The sequence below is a fragment of the Aphanomyces invadans genome (assembly GCF_000520115.1).
Source record: "Aphanomyces invadans strain NJM9701 unplaced genomic scaffold supercont1.3, whole genome shotgun sequence".
Classification (NCBI taxonomy): Eukaryota; Oomycota; class Saprolegniomycetes; order Saprolegniales; family Verrucalvaceae; genus Aphanomyces; species Aphanomyces invadans.
This window is the reverse complement of record NW_008580148.1, coordinates 1880226-1894392: the sequence shown is the minus strand read 5'-3', so window position 1 is coordinate 1894392 and position 14167 is coordinate 1880226. Positions and strand designations below refer to the sequence as shown.

Below are 14167 nucleotides of genomic sequence, written 5' to 3'. Positions count from 1 at the left end.
CCATCTTCAACACACGATTATTCGGATACTGGAGAATTATCCGGATTTTGCTCGGCCAACCAAGAATGGGTTGACCATCACCAAGATGGAAACGCTGGCGCGCAAGAAAGGTCGGCCGGCGGGACCGATCCAGGTCTTGAAGGATGACAGCATGACGCTTTCCTTCAAAGTTCCGTCTTCCATCAAGCTTCCGCAAGCTTCATCGATTCTTCGTGTGGTAACCCCTCCCATAGAAGCTCCAGCAGCAATTACCACTACAACAGCCAATGTCGAAGAAGACGTGGAGGAGGACTCGTGGGAGTGCAAAACCGATTTTGCGCTCGATTTGAATGCGAAAGCGGTCGATATGGATGATGAGTGGGAAGAGTGCACGGCCGAGGCGTTCCCAGACGACTTTCCCATCTTGCTTGTCAACCTCTCTAAACTCAGCGTGGATCACATGGGTGTGTCGCTGGCGACGAACGAAGATGCCACTTTGATTTCGAACAAAATACAGGAAATATTCGCCTCCTCCAAGTTCTCGTATGTCCTGGAAGTGCTCCTCGAACAAGAAACGGCGTATCATGCCACGTATGGGGCGTACAAAGCCAGGTTGGCGCAACTCACCGGCAACTCGGTCGACGGAGACGACGTATGGGCCGCAATCGATTATCCCGCACTGATTGATGGCGCCATTCCTCTGAGCGACATCTTGGACGTGCTGCGTCGACCGACCAAGTGGAGGAGCGTCAACTTCATCAAAGACTGCATGTCTCAGTCTTCCCGCGACATCAAGTGGAAAGCGCAGGTCATTGCAGAGCTGGAGAAGCTTGCCGAATCTGAAGAAGCTGCGCGAAACTCACGCCAAGAAGCGCTTCGCGTCGAAATCGAACAGGTACCTTGGGACGTACCATGACATTGACCACGGGAGATGTCACCATGCCATGCAGGTAGCGTCCGCGAGGGACGTGTACGATCGCAAACTCGAAAGTTTGGAGGGACATCATGACACCAAGTCTGTCATGGCGCGACAATTTGCCAGGAGTCGTCTGGAGGAAACAAACGCGACGCTGTCTCGGTTGGTGGACGCGTACCTCGCAACGACGTCGCCGTCCCATAGGAGGCATGAAGACGAGATGCTGTCGGGTGAAATGGTAAAGGACATGAACGTTGTCGACATGATCGTGTCGATGGTGTTCAGTCGACTGCCGCGCCACCCGTCCACGTCTATACAGACGCACTACCAGTCGTTGAACGATTCCCACGAGCACATTCGCAAATTGTGGGTCGACGACTTTGGCCGATTACCGCCAAGATCACGACAGGTCCATCTGGATGAAGATGGACATGCCATTCATGATATCGTATCAGAGACCGGGTCCACGCGGCCTTCCTTTCCACATGTCTCGCTCTCGGATGATCATGCCCATGCGGACCAGCTCGACAGAATTTACCCTGCTGGTACATCTGTGTGTCCACGGCATGGAACAAGTGCAAACAAACGTTGTTTTCCGTAGATTCAGAGATTGCCGTTGCTCCAGCAACAAGAGCAACGTCAAGCGCTGTGGAGGCATCTGGAAGGGTCGAGTCGGCCGTGCGGAAGCCACGGCGAAAAAAGACCCAAATGGCGACGAAATCCAAACCCACGTTTCAGCCACTTGCATGCGTGGGGGCGTTTTCGTTGCTGCAAGTGTCAGACGATGGCGAGGCAAACTACATGTTTTAATAAATGTACTCACATTGCGATCCACGCTGTGTGTCGACTCATGCCTTGGTCTTTGTCTTTCGCGGAATGAATCCATGGGTCTCAAGAACGTCGCGCGCGCAGTTGGCAATGTGCTTGAATCTATCAGGACCGAGTTGAATGCCCCCGTACCATCGACTCACAACCACCGCCTGGACAAGGTGTTTTTGTGAGCAAAACTCGACCGAGACTCACGTACCACGTTCTGTGCCTGGGTCATCTCGAGCAAATGCGACAACTTGCTGCCCGCGCCGCCTTCGCCGTCGTCGTCGCTGTCTTTAATCACAACGTCTTTCACAATTCGATACGCCTACAGCGCCGTGAACCCTGCTACGTCTCCGGATTCATCGAACGAACCAGCATATTATGCGTCGCTCTGGCAATTTTCCGGTCTTCAAGAAGGTGTGCCACAAACGCCCGGACCTACATGCCAACCACGTGAGCGACCAAGTGGAACTTGACGTAGAGAACAAACTTCGTCGACGCTAGTCACGGCCACGGCATTGGCCTAAACGTGTCGAATAGATGCGTTGGTGTGGACGGATATGGGTTCACGTCGTCACCCACTTGGAAAGTGCTCTTGCGATCGGTGATGGGAGTGCCGGTTTTGATACCGCGCAGGAATGGTGCAATGTCGTGTGACGTTGCAGGACGAGCAAGCAGCTCGTTGGCATCGATGTCGACGGCCTCCAGGGACGCTGCCTCCACTGATGCAAACGATCCAAACTTCTCGCGAACGCTTTCGATCCAGTCGTACAGGCAAACGTCGCCTCGAGATTTGTTGAACGTCTTCGTCTACGAATGAAAACATGAGCAGACAACATTTTGACAAAGAGCGGACCAAGTCTTGGATGATGGCGTCGCATTCGGACGACGACACACCGAACGAATCGTAAACTTCGGCAATTGGAGGTGACCGCGACGGGTAATCCGACGGCAGATGGATCAGCAGCCGAAGACAATAGTCGCCAGGGATCAACACGTAAAACGACTTGCCTTGTGTGCCGTAGATCTCTTGGTCGGCCCACTCAAAGTCGTGCTCGAAAATCGCCTACAATGATGTGGTCGCACTCCTGTACAAAAGACAACTTCGATATAGTACCTGCAGTGCTTCCACCTCGTCATGCTGCATGAGTTACTTTCAATTAGTACGTTGGACATCATAAGCTTGCATGGGAGCGCTCACCTGGCTTTCGAGGTTGGCGCGGACTTCGCTGTCGGTGGCAGCCATGTTGTTGTCCTTCATTCTGGAATTCAATTTGCAATCCGGATACGAGAACATACCGGATAACCCATGTTGCCCGACTTCCAATACGATTCGATTCGTCCAAGTGGCGTGTCAGCATGGCCACCGAGACGACGACGACGTCGGCGGCATCCACGAAGCCTTTGCATGTGTCGGACAGGCTGAAGCGAAAGCGCGAAAAGTCCAAGGCGATGAAGGACGGCGAGTGGACGCAGTGCATGTTTAAGCTGAAGCGTAAGAACCGCTTGTGCAACGTGGCAAGGTATTGCAGAGTACATTGCGTTGAGTGGCTGATGCATGTTTCAGAGTGGAAGGATCTCTCTACTGCGGCAACCACATCGTGGACGAAGAGGGTGTGACGAGCCAAAAGACGAAGAAGCACAAGCAGGAGCTGTGCAAACGCGTACCATGCACGTTGGACCCGTCGCACACTGTCTACTTATTCGACCTCAAGAAGCACCTCGTGGTGAGTCGAGTTCGATTGATACGACAGTGCATTTGATCGTCGAATCGGGCAGATTTGTAACAAGCTCAAGGAAGCCGAAGCTATGCGTAGTCTCCCGTTCTACTCGGAAAACATCAACTCCGGAACCCACGCTGCGGGCTCGGACCACGTCGCTCCACCAGTCGATGAAGCGTTGCATGTCGATGATGCCAATGTCGACGAGCATTCATGTCCGTCCTCTGCCAAGCAAGCCAGTCTTTTTCAAACTCTTGTACGTCTTCATCCTGTAAGGCATCGCTTTCCGCGCAGTCCGAGATAGGCTGCGATGGATTTCAACTCGCTTGCCGCGAAAATTAAATCTGCATACGATGCCAACGTTCCTTCGATTCCGACGCAGAAGCTGGATCATGCTGCGTGCACTGCGCTGCTTAAAGAGAAGCAAGCGGCGGGAGCGAACCACAGCGTCCTGCGCCACATCCAGCAGCAAGCCTCCATTCTCGGGCACATGGAGGCCAAGCACCTCCTGCGTCCGTCCCACGTGTACTGCGAACTGGGTGCGGGTCGAGCGATGTTGTCGCTTGCGCTGACGCAAATATACCCCTCGTCTCCGTTCGTGCTCATCGACCGCGCCGGTTCCCGCGGCAAGGTACGGCCGTGACGCCAGTCCTGTCACAAGAAACGATGGAATTGCTGGTAGCGAACGTCCAAGCACAGATTTTGACGCAGGCACGTAGGCGGACCAGCATATTGCGACGGAAAACAAATGCACCCGCGCCAAGATCGACATTCGACATCTCAACTTGGCCAAAATGGAACAAGTCGCGAACCAGCCTCTTGTATGCCTCTCCAAGCACCTGTGCGGCGTCGCGACTGACTTGTCGCTGCGAGCACTGGCCAACACGCTTCCTCCATCCGAGGGCTCCGCTGGTTCGGTCCCTCCACCGATAACCAGCCATTTCGTCGGCCTCGCCATCGGTACGACGAGTAGAGATGGAATACAACAGCAGGATAAGCTGGCTCTGTCGATAGCTCTGTGCTGCCACCATGCGTGCAGGTGGGAAGACTATGTCCATCCCCAGTATTTTCTCGATATGGTGCGTTCGACCATTATTTGGGTAAATGACCAAGACACGTGCATTCGGGTGTCGGCAGGGGTTCACGGTCGCCGAATTCAAGCTCATGGTGTCGCTGTCTGGATGGGCGACGTGCGGCATGTCCACGGATGGTGGAGCTGTCGAGAGCGTCCTGGGACTCAAGTACGCGCCGTGTTTCCATTCTCTCATGGCCGGACTGGCCCGGACTAAGATGGTGTGTCTAGCCGGGCCGACCGAACGCAATTGGGGCGGCAATGCAAGCGACTTCTTGACATGGGACGAGTGCACTACTTGCGCGAGCGAGGCGTTCGCGCTGAATTGGTGCACTACTGCGAGCAAGACGAGAGTTTGGAGAACTGCTTGTTGCTGGCATGGCAGGATCCAGAAGCCGACCAACGTAGTTAGGACATGGTTAATCGTCGTCGATGGTAATTGCGTTGGGCAAAGGACTGGGTAAACTTGCAGCTCGACTGGGCGACGACGCGTTCACAGTGGTGTCGTTCGGGAAGCACCACACTGCCACTTCAAACGACGCCATCGAACGGGGGGCAAAATTTGACTTGGATTGAGACAACAAGACGTTGTACCCTCGCGAGTTGCGTCGCACTTCATACGCAAACTTGATTCGCGGGAGAACGCATTCTCGGAGGCCGGTCGCGTCCACCTTCTTGGTCGTCGGTTGATCTAACGCAAGGACCTGCGCCCGTACAGCGGGCCATTCGTCCGGACTTTGCAGCCGTTCTACTATTTGCTCAAAGTACGTCGGGTCCGGCGACGTCTCGTTGAACCATGTCAAGTCGCTCTCTTGCGAGATGTAGATGACGATGGGCACGACCTGCCCGATCGGATCGCTCTCGTTCAAGATCGCATGGACGACATTCTTGTGGTGGAACATGGTGATGGGATTATAATTTTTGCACACAAGGATGAAGGCAATTGATTGGACAAAATAATCATAATAATGGGATACTATTGGCCATTTAGGTCAAAATTTTGTGGCAAACATTCAAATTCCCGGTTGCCCTCCATTTATTCGTCATGATGGCAGGTTCGGGCGCCGCCGGTGCCGCAACCACGACAGGTGGAACCACGACCGCGTTACAGGACGACCTTCTTCTCGTGAATGTGGGCAGTCTTCGCGGTCACGAACTTGACAAAGAAGTGAGCCTGTCCATGCTGCCGCAAGTCGAGTTCTCGGACGATGTGGTGGGACTGTTGGAAGCGGCCAAGGCTCTGCTCTTGGCGCCACTGCAGTTCTTGGAGGGTGAGGCACCCACTCCAGCCCAACGCACCCAGCTTGCCAAAGGAAGCATCCAAGTTCGCCAAGACGGAGCATCAACCCTAATGACACTCTCAGTGAACCCTACGATTCAACAGCAAATCACTCAAATGTCGGACGACTTGCACCTGTCAGAGGCAACTTGCTTGAAGTACTGGATCCTCGCCAGCCAACCCGAGAATCGAACTCTTGTCACCCACCGCAACCATTTGGCCAAGGATGCTATCCAAGACAACGTGCCCGCTGCAGCGCGTGAGTTTGTGTTGCAGGAAACTTCCGCGGTGTTGTCGGCGCTTCGCCAGCTCTGTCGTGCACGGATCGACCCATCGATTCCTTCCGAGAAAAAGGAAATCGTCATCTCATGTATGTGCGCCTCTGTCATCGTGTGGATTCGTCTGCGTCCTCCTGATCAACTTCCGCCGTCTCTCCTAGTTACAAACGACCTCCTTCGCAGCGACTTGATGTCCAAGCTTGTCCAGCTCCTGTCCACCGTCGTTCCTACCTTGATCAAGCGCCAGAGTGTGCTTACGTTTGCGCTTCAGTGGCAAAAAACCATTGCCGAAATCCTCTTCGTGCTCGGCTCATCGACCCACCTCTTGCAGACCGAAGTGAAGGCGCTGCTAACGTTGACCAAATCGTTGGCACTTCGTCTGGAATCTTCTCGCAGCCACATCGCGTCCGCGCTGCAAAGTGTCATGGGGCTTGGCTCGTTTGTTGACACGTTGCCGTTCGACGCCCAGGAAGTGGCATCCCTCCTGCACTCGTTGAGCTTTGTTCAGGCGACTGTGGCTTCTGTGCTTGTTGCTCCGGTATTGCATCCATCCTGTCTGACTGGATGCTTCATCTGTTGTAGGACTCACGCCGGGTGAATCGAAACACGGACGAATTCACGCCCACTGCTCCACAACCGTTGCTGACCGCGTCGGCCATCCAAGACCTGAATCTACTCGTGATCGAAGACAAGTGGCTTCCGTCCCCGAAACTCGGTAAAGTCCAAGGTGTCGTCGGGTTGTACTACGCACTGGCGCTGGCGCAATCGTCGCAAGGCCGCGACGCCCGCCTCGATGCATTCCACACCGAGTGCATGGCGGCGAACTGTTTTTCCTTTGCCACGCACGCCTTGTACCCGTTCGCGCCGACGTCAGACCCGCTGCTGAGCGATCCGTACTTTGCCACGTTACAACAAGTGTTTGCAAAGTATGCCGACCACTACTTTACAGGACAAGTGCCTGACCCACCGACATCGGTCGAGTCGACGCCTGCGGAAGCTGTGCTCAGCGCCACGACCACGGGCGACGGCATCCAAGATATCCTGAACTGGGCCACGTATCTGTGCGAACGCTGCCCCACCTTGGCCGTGCAATGTTGGGCTGCACCAGCTACGTTTGTGTCGAAATTGACGGCGGACATCACGTCAGGATCAGCGCGAGTCGCCTACATGCACTTCCTCGCCGTCTCCGGCAAGGGCAACCCTGCCGCCACGTACAAGCACATTAAGGACAGTCCGCCACCGATCACGTGGAAGCGCTTCTTCTCTGCGATTGAAAGCTACCGCAGACTCCTCATGCCCGACAATCCGCACATGGCGACGCTGTTTCCAGTGTCGACGAAAGCGACCGCTTCGTCGTCCCCTCCACACAAGTTTTCAAACGCTGAAGTCGATGCGCTGGACGCCATGTTTCACATTTTTCAGACGATGGTGCAGGATGACAGCATCGCGCGCTATTTTCTCGACTGGCCCGACGTAAACGTGCTCTTGCTCTTCCTCGGATTTGTGCGGTGTCCGATTCCTTCCGTGTTGAAAGGCGCTGTCATGGACACATTGTCGTCCTTCGTGACGTCGCCGCCGATGGGACAGTTAATGTGGCAGCACTTGGAGTCGGCCCAGATCTTGGTCACGGCGCCCTCGACAACGCCAAACCAAGGGATCCTGTTCGAGCTCGAGCAGATTGAAAGCATGCAGCGGAAATACCCCGCCACGTTGGGGTTTCTCACGTTGCTCGGCCAGTTGTTTCGGCACGAGTTTCCCGACGACTGCGGTGCCAACTACCGTGTGCCTGGCGCCCAACCGTACTTGGACTTTGCCGTCCACGTCTTTCTGAAAGCCGACGCCCGCGAATACGACGTCGACCTGGACAAATGGCTTCTCCTCGAACGCTGCTTGCGCCTGTTTGACCAAGTGTTGGCAGCGTATACCCCAACTGCCGCCGACTTTAAGGACGACTACATCGTGCTCAACCCGCACCTCGGTGCATCGTTCAACAAGTCAGACAAGTACTACAATAAACCCAAGTCGCTCGGGTTTATCGTGCTCACCAAGTTCCTGACGGACAGTCCCGTCCTTCGCAAACTGCTGCACCTCTTGACATCCGAGCTGTCAGTTGCCCAACTCGAACGCACCAACGACGTGGCCCAAGTCAAGTACACGACCGATCTGTGCATGCAGCTCGTCCAGGACTCGACGGCGCTCAACTCGACCCCGCTGATTGGCGTGCAGGAGAACATCGTGAACCTCGCCCTCGGCCTCCTCCATCGCGTGTTTGCGTTGGAAGACGACTTTGTCACAGCGATGCGGGCCAGCGTTTTGGAAACCGTGGTCGAACCGCTGCACCGCGTGCTCATTCGGTCGCCCCAACACGTCGTCACACTGACCAAGTACATTCGATACGCGCCGAATCCGTCGATTGCGATCCAGTCGGCCAAGATTCTGCGCCATTTGAGCTCCCACGTGCCCCCAACCCACTTGGTGCAGATATTTCAAGATCACGGCGATGACCAAGATATTCGCGATGGATACGTGTCTGTCATGATGGACGAAGCCGACGCTTCCAAGGAGGCCAAGGACGTGGCGCTTGACATCTTGCTCGACAACATCCACAAACCCGTGCCGAACATTTCGACCTTGCTGCTGCTGCCCGCGGCCGGCAGGGACGCCAACAACGTCTTGGATGCGTTGCTGCTGGTGCTAGACAACTTCAATTTTGTCCATACGCAGCCCGTCTTAAGCGAACGCGCGCATCAGTTGGTGTACAAAGTCCTGTCCACTCGTTCACTCCAGAAAATGGGACGACCCCAGCACTTGGAAGGGTTCCTGTCCCGCCAGATTCAAACGCTACCGACGCTTTGGTCGATTCAGCGCCACATGACGGCCCATCGCGACGTGCTCGCGCTGGTTCATATCCGACGGTGGCTTGTCCAAGACCTTGCGCTCGTCGTGTTTCAAACCAAGCGCGCCGCGTCGTTGGTCGCGTCTCCCGTGGCTACGCTGCTCGCATTGTTCGACGCGACTCTGTTTGTGCATGCGCCGCCGACGATGCCGCAGGACGAAGCCGGCATGAAACTGGCCGACCAGTGTACGCTCGAGCAAGACCAGCGCTTGTACATTGACGTGGTCAAGTTCCAGTCTCTGTTGCACCAATCGGGGGACACCTCGGCGACTTTGATTCAGTGGGCGTTGAGTTGGAATCGATTTTCGGAGCGCATTGCGGTCGAAGCGCAGGCGTTGGAGGCATGGACAGCGTTGGCGCAGGTCCTGGCAGTCGACCACCACCTGACAGTCAAGGACTTGTATCAAGTGTGGCAAGCGCTGCTGAACAAGGTGCAAACGAAGGATGGTGTGGCCCATTTGGTCGAGCTCGTTGCCAAGGTGACTGTCACCCTGAGCTTTCAAATTCGCGCGCACCGCGTGCACAACGCGCCGGGAGGGCTGTCGACATACCAACGCCTGGAATTAATCCAAGACACAATGCTGGTTGTCTGCCAAACGTTGCAATCCACGGGCAACCCGGCCGCCAGCCGCCGCGCCCGCAGTTGGCTGTACACATCGCTGCTGCACTTGATGCGATACGGTCAAGAAGAATCCAAACTCGACGCGCGCACCACCACAAGTCGCGAAGCGTTGAGCCACCTCGTCCTCGTGTCGCAGGAACCGACCTTGTTTGACGAGTACGTGTGGAACGAAACATTTTTGTCGACGATGTGCCGAGATGCCAGCGAAGCCGCGTCGGAACCTCTGCCCATGGGGCTGGCCATGAATGTGCTGGGCTTAATCATGAGCTGCTCGTCGAGCGGCCGCGTTGCCCTCCTTCGGCTGCTCGTCCCGGTCATGCCCCACTTGTGCAACGTGCACTTGCAACTGCGCCAGGCAAACCAGGACGAACTCGCCGACACGGTCGTATCGTTTTTTGTCCAAGTCGCCCAAACACAAGAAGGCGCGTTGACGCTGCTGCACGGCGGCGTTGTCCGCACGCTCATGCAGTGCACGACGTTTCCCGTCCAGCGTCCGCTGTGGACCCTCGACACGGACACGTGGCTCGCCGCCGAACAAACATACTACCAAAAGTGGCTTCCGGTCCTTCGCCTTCTTGGGTGCCTAGTCACTGCGCTCCCGCGCAACACGGAATGCATCCAAGCGGTGTTGATATTCCTGCACAAACACATCAAACTCGTGAGCGGCGCGCTCAACCTGGAAGTCCATGCACCTTCCCTCCAACGGCTCGTCGAAACGTCGCATGTGCTCGTCCTCCTCCGTGCAGCCTCCGGTCATGCCAAGCTGCTCGAATCGTTGCTTGGCGCACCGAAAGTCACGAAACTGACTAAAAAAATCGTTCACGTTGTGTCGTACTATGGGCAAAATCTGGGCATGTTTACGGGGTGGTGGACAGCGATTGTACCGCGCACCGTGTCGGAGCAAGAACAGGCCGATGTCGCTGGGTCCGTGGCCATGCTGCCGTCCGCCACGCTCTTTGACGAATGCAAATGGGACGCCGTGCGAATCATCCTGTGCCAAGCGACAGCATATTGCCGACTGCGCATGTTGAGCTGGGACTCGCTCCTCACGTCGAGCAAGAGTGCGTACGTGGCGATGGACGTGCTCGAGAACGCAGACCAAGAGTGGCTCGCATCGCTGGCGAGATTCGTGCATCTGTACCGCAACGACGTTGACCGGGACACTCTTCTTTTTCTCATCGAAAACAGTGCGACCGTGCTGGCTCTCCACGCCCTCCATGGCCAACACCACGCCACTGCCGCCGCCATGCTCGCCTCGCTCGGCTCGGACTTTGAGGTACGTTTTAATCCACTTTTCGACGGAGTTGATGTGTTGGAGTCCGTGCTGACTTGGGCTCGGTAGAACCGCGGCGTCGTCCACCTCGTGAGCCGCAAACTACGGGACCTCGTGTGCTTGTCGCCAGCGCAACCATAGCAACGTGGAAATTCCTTGTGTGTTTTCAATACATGTCGAGAGAGGCACTTGCAATTTGTCGGCAGAAGCCAAGCGTTTGGACGGAGCACACGCAGTCGGCAAGGCTCAAAACAGAGGCCCACGATCCTTGTCCTCGTTCGAGTTGACAACACCCCTCGTGCCCTCCTTGTCCTGGCGCGATTTCACGCTCCAAGCACGTTGACAGACGACAACGATTCCGACCTCCTAGTCGCCACTGACATGTTCCTTCTTCGCGCATCCGTCCTAGCAAGTAGGTTTTGCAGGACGCATCGGCGTGGGGACATCGCTCCGTGACACGGACATCCGCGGACGTCAGCATGTCGAGCCATGTCTTGTGCCGACACGTGGGCATGAAATGTGCGCTGTTGGGTGGGTTGGGTGTTCTGTTGTCATGATGCAAGCACGCGATGACTCATGTCCAGCCGACGTGCCGCCCACACAGGAACAACATGAACGTGTTGACCCAACAAGGGAGGGAACCGTGGAAGCCGTGGCACGGCGATCGCCAGTGTCCGCCCGAGGTCCTCTTATGCCGCGAGCACCATCGATGCGACGAAAGCAGGCTCGAGAGCGAGCTGCTCGTCCATCTTGCGCGGCGTTGGCACGCTCTAGAGTTGCGCTGTCGACGCCGGCCCCATGCACGATCTCGAGCCGTTTCTGAATGTTGGACATTGTGAAACCGCCCAAGATCTTGGGATTCTCTGTGTCGGTCCCATTTCCACTTGCAATGGACGTCGTGGTGGCGGACCTTGTGCGGCTCGTCGAGACCCCCAAGGAGTCGGCTGCAGATGCGCTGGCGGGTCTCGGCGGCATCGAAGGCGTCGCGGACAAGCTTCGTGTCCAGTTGGAAACGGGCCTGAGCGACGCCGATCAAGGCAAGGACATTGCAGAGCGCAAAGCGAGGTTTGGGACAAACTATGTCGAACCAGAAAAACCTTCGTCCATCTTGGAGCTGATGTGGGAAGCGTGGCAGGTTTGTCGGCAGTGTCATGTGGATATTTGCCCTCAGAGACACCGGTCGACGCGTAGGACTTGACCATCATGATCTTGACGGGGTCGGGAGCAGCGTCGCTGATTCTCGGCCTCACCATCGGCCACGACACGAGCGTGGACTGGATTGAAGGCGCGTCGATTTTGTTTGCCGTGCTCATCGTGGTCTTTGTCACGGCCATCAACGACTACCAAAAGGAGAAGCAATTTCAAGCGCTGAACGCCGTCAAGGAGGACGAGAAGATCAAGGTCATTCGCAACGGCGTGCCGGCCGAGGTGAGCAAGTTCAGCTTGGTCGTGGGGGACATTGTCCGCGTCGACTTGGGCGACATCATCCCGGCGGACGGGCTCGTGTTTGACGAGAACGACTTGAAGCTCGACGAAAGCGCCATGACAGGCGAGTCCGTCTTGCTCAAGAAGGACCGAAAACTCGCGCCGTTCCTGCTGTCCGGCACCAAAGTCATGGAAGGCGTCGGGAAGATGCTCGTGATTTGCGTCGGCGAGAACTCGCAGGCCGGCATCATCTCCAAGTTGATTCGAAATGCATCCGGCAAGCACGCAGAAGACAAGAAAGTCGCGACGAAAACATCCAAGCAGGACACGCCAACTCCCGTGGACGACCCAGTCGACCCCAACTACATCGCGCTCGCCACCCCACGCGGCCCGTCGACTTGTGCGACAGAACCGGACGTGGAGGAAATCGTGTCGCCTCTCCAAGGCAAGCTCGATCGTTTGACCATCCTGATCGGCAAGTTGGGCCTCGCCATGGCCGTCATTGTGTTCGTTGCCATGTCGATTCGATTCTCGGTCAAAACGTTTGCCATCGATAAGAAAGAGTGGACAAAGAGCTTCGCAGAGGAGTACCTCAACTTCCTCATCGTGGCGATCACGGTGCTCGTCGTGGCGATTCCGGAGGGGCTTCCACTAGCAGTCACCATCGCGTTGGCTTTTTCCGTCAAGAAGATGCTCAAGGACAACAACCTGGTGCGCCACCTGGACGCGTGCGAGACGATGGGCAGCGCCACGACCATTTGCTCGGACAAAACAGGCACCCTCACCACGAACCGCATGACTGTCATGGAGTGCTACCTCGGCCAGCACGAGTTTAGCTCGGCGCCGTCGCTCCGCCTCCAGGCCAGCGCCGCCACCAAGGACATTCTGTGTAGTTCGATCAGCATCAACTCGACGGCCGAGATCCTGCCGCCCAAGCAGGTCGGGGCTCAGCCCGAGCACACGGGCAACAAGACCGAGTGCGCGTTGCTCCAGTTCGCCGCCGACTTGGGCGTGTCGTACGCCGACGTGCGCAAGGCGGCGTCGATCTGCCACATGCTCACGTTCAGCAGCGCCAAGAAGCGCATGTCGGTGGTCGTGCCGCTGTCCGCGACGCGATGCCGCATCTTCACCAAGGGTGCGAGTGAGATCGTGTTGGAGCTGTGCACGTCGCAGCTCCACTTGGACGGGTCCACGGCCGCGTTCTCCGCCGCCGAGCGCAACGCCGTCAACGCCAACATCATCGACAAGTACGCGTCGCAGGCGTACCGCACGCTGTGCCTGGCGTTCCGCGACGTGGACGCATCGCCCGATCAAGTCAAGACGTGGCCCGATGAAGACGTCGAAAGGGACCTCACGTATATCTGCATCGTCGGGATTGAAGACCCCGTGCGCGAAGAAGTGCCCGAGTCGATTCGCCAGTGCAACGAAGCAGGCATTGTCGTGCGCATGGTGACTGGCGACAACATCGCGACGGCGAGGTCCATTGCGCTCAAGTGCGGCATCATCCGTCCGAACGACGGGTCGCTCGTGATGGAAGGGTCCGTGTTCCGCGCGCGGGTGCTGGACGCGAACGGAAACATCAAGCAGGACGAGTTTGACAAGATCTGGCCCATGCTCCGCGTGCTGGCCCGGTCCAGTCCCAAGGACAAGTACACGCTCGTGTCTGGCTTGATCCAGTCCAACGTGTACCCGCACGGCCCGCAGGTGGTGGCCGTGACGGGGGACGGCACGAACGACGCGCCGGCGCTCAAGAAGGCGGACGTCGGGTTCGCGATGGGAATCTGCGGCACGGCGGTCGCCAAGGACGCGTCGGACATCATCCTCATGGACGACAACTTTCGGTCCATCGTGAGCGCGGTCAAGTGGGGCCGCAACGTGTACGACTCGATCGCC

The 14167-nt window shown here is 56.8% G+C and overlaps 6 protein-coding genes across 10 annotated transcripts in view; 4 read left to right on the top strand and 2 right to left on the bottom strand.

The window, feature by feature from the left end:
* Window positions 1–50: 50 nt before the first annotated feature.
* On the top strand, window positions 51–1746 carry H310_02251 (hypothetical protein). Its single transcript, XM_008865698.1, has 3 exons — window positions 51–874; window positions 930–1440; window positions 1497–1746. The coding sequence occupies exons 1-3, from the start codon at window positions 86–88 to the stop codon at window positions 1703–1705; spliced, it is 1509 nt and encodes a 502-aa protein (XP_008863920.1). The 5' UTR covers window positions 51–85; the 3' UTR covers window positions 1706–1746.
* On the bottom strand, window positions 1474–2969 carry H310_02250 (the record flags this gene model as incomplete). 2 transcript variants are annotated; one of them, XM_008865696.1, is made up of 8 exons in its annotated part: window positions 1474–1875; window positions 1923–2033; window positions 2081–2146; window positions 2199–2231; window positions 2291–2518; window positions 2565–2774; window positions 2826–2849; window positions 2910–2969. In XM_008865696.1, the coding sequence occupies 8 exons, from the start codon at window positions 2967–2969 to the stop codon at window positions 1744–1746; spliced, it is 864 nt and encodes a 287-aa protein (XP_008863918.1). In that variant the 3' UTR covers window positions 1474–1743. The 2 variants fall into 2 exon arrangements, with proteins under 2 accessions (XP_008863918.1, XP_008863919.1); XM_008865697.1 differs by having other exon boundaries at window positions 1926–2033.
* A 70-nt stretch (window positions 2970–3039) lies between these two features.
* H310_02249 lies at window positions 3040–5405 on the top strand. 2 transcript variants are annotated; one of them, XM_008865694.1, is made up of 8 exons: window positions 3040–3231; window positions 3276–3435; window positions 3488–3685; window positions 3734–4060; window positions 4149–4389; window positions 4444–4508; window positions 4567–4670; window positions 4733–5405. In XM_008865694.1, exons 1-8 carry the CDS (start codon window positions 3068–3070, stop codon window positions 4911–4913), a joined length of 1440 nt encoding a protein of 479 aa, XP_008863916.1. In that variant the 5' UTR covers window positions 3040–3067; the 3' UTR covers window positions 4914–5405. The 2 variants fall into 2 exon arrangements, with proteins under 2 accessions (XP_008863916.1, XP_008863917.1); XM_008865695.1 differs by having other exon boundaries at window positions 4444–4670.
* Window positions 4601–5405, bottom strand: H310_02248 (hypothetical protein; the record flags this gene model as incomplete). The annotated part of the gene is made up of 1 exon (XM_008865693.1): window positions 4601–5405. A coding segment is annotated over one exon (485 nt), but the record flags the coding sequence as incomplete, so codon positions are not given.
* Window positions 5406–5524: 119 nt separating this feature from the next.
* Window positions 5525–11663, top strand: H310_02247. 2 transcript variants are annotated; one of them, XM_008865691.1, is made up of 4 exons: window positions 5525–6150; window positions 6220–6596; window positions 6641–10852; window positions 10919–11663. In XM_008865691.1, the coding sequence occupies exons 1-4, from the start codon at window positions 5547–5549 to the stop codon at window positions 10988–10990; spliced, it is 5265 nt and encodes a 1754-aa protein (XP_008863913.1). In that variant the 5' UTR covers window positions 5525–5546; the 3' UTR covers window positions 10991–11663. The 2 variants fall into 2 exon arrangements, with proteins under 2 accessions (XP_008863913.1, XP_008863914.1); XM_008865692.1 differs by having other exon boundaries at window positions 6641–11663.
* Window positions 11664–11702: 39 nt separating this feature from the next.
* H310_02246 overlaps window positions 11703–14167 on the top strand; it is a 4663-nt gene continuing 2198 nt past the window's right edge. The window contains exons 1-2 of one of the 2 annotated variants that reach the window (XM_008865690.1): window positions 11703–11984; window positions 12041–13978. In XM_008865690.1, the coding sequence (XP_008863912.1) occupies window positions 11739–11984; window positions 12041–13978 (2184 nt within the window). In that variant the 5' untranslated portion in view covers window positions 11703–11738. Of the gene's footprint in view, window positions 11985–12040; window positions 14030–14167 lie in introns of both variants that reach the window. The other variant, XM_008865689.1, reaches the window with a different exon arrangement.

Coding starts and splice junctions, on each gene's coding strand:
- H310_02251 (XM_008865698.1), top strand. CDS start 86: ATGGAAACGCTGGCGCGCAAGAAAGGTCGGCCGGCGGGACCGATCCAG. Junction 875..929: donor TTCGCGTCGAAATCGAACAG/GTACCTTGGGAC, acceptor CATGCCATGCAG/GTAGCGTCCGCGAGGGACGT. Junction 1,441..1,496: donor CGACAGAATTTACCCTGCTG/GTACATCTGTGT, acceptor TGTTTTCCGTAG/ATTCAGAGATTGCCGTTGCT.
- H310_02247 (XM_008865691.1), top strand. CDS start 5,547: ATGATGGCAGGTTCGGGCGCCGCCGGTGCCGCAACCACGACAGGTGGA. Junction 6,597..6,640: donor CTTCTGTGCTTGTTGCTCCG/GTATTGCATCCA, acceptor CATCTGTTGTAG/GACTCACGCCGGGTGAATCG. Junction 10,853..10,918: donor CGCTCGGCTCGGACTTTGAG/GTACGTTTTAAT, acceptor TGGGCTCGGTAG/AACCGCGGCGTCGTCCACCT.
- H310_02249 (XM_008865694.1), top strand. CDS start 3,068: ATGGCCACCGAGACGACGACGACGTCGGCGGCATCCACGAAGCCTTTG. Junction 3,232..3,275: donor CGCTTGTGCAACGTGGCAAG/GTATTGCAGAGT, acceptor TGCATGTTTCAG/AGTGGAAGGATCTCTCTACT. Junction 4,509..4,566: donor CCCAGTATTTTCTCGATATG/GTGCGTTCGACC, acceptor GGGTGTCGGCAG/GGGTTCACGGTCGCCGAATT.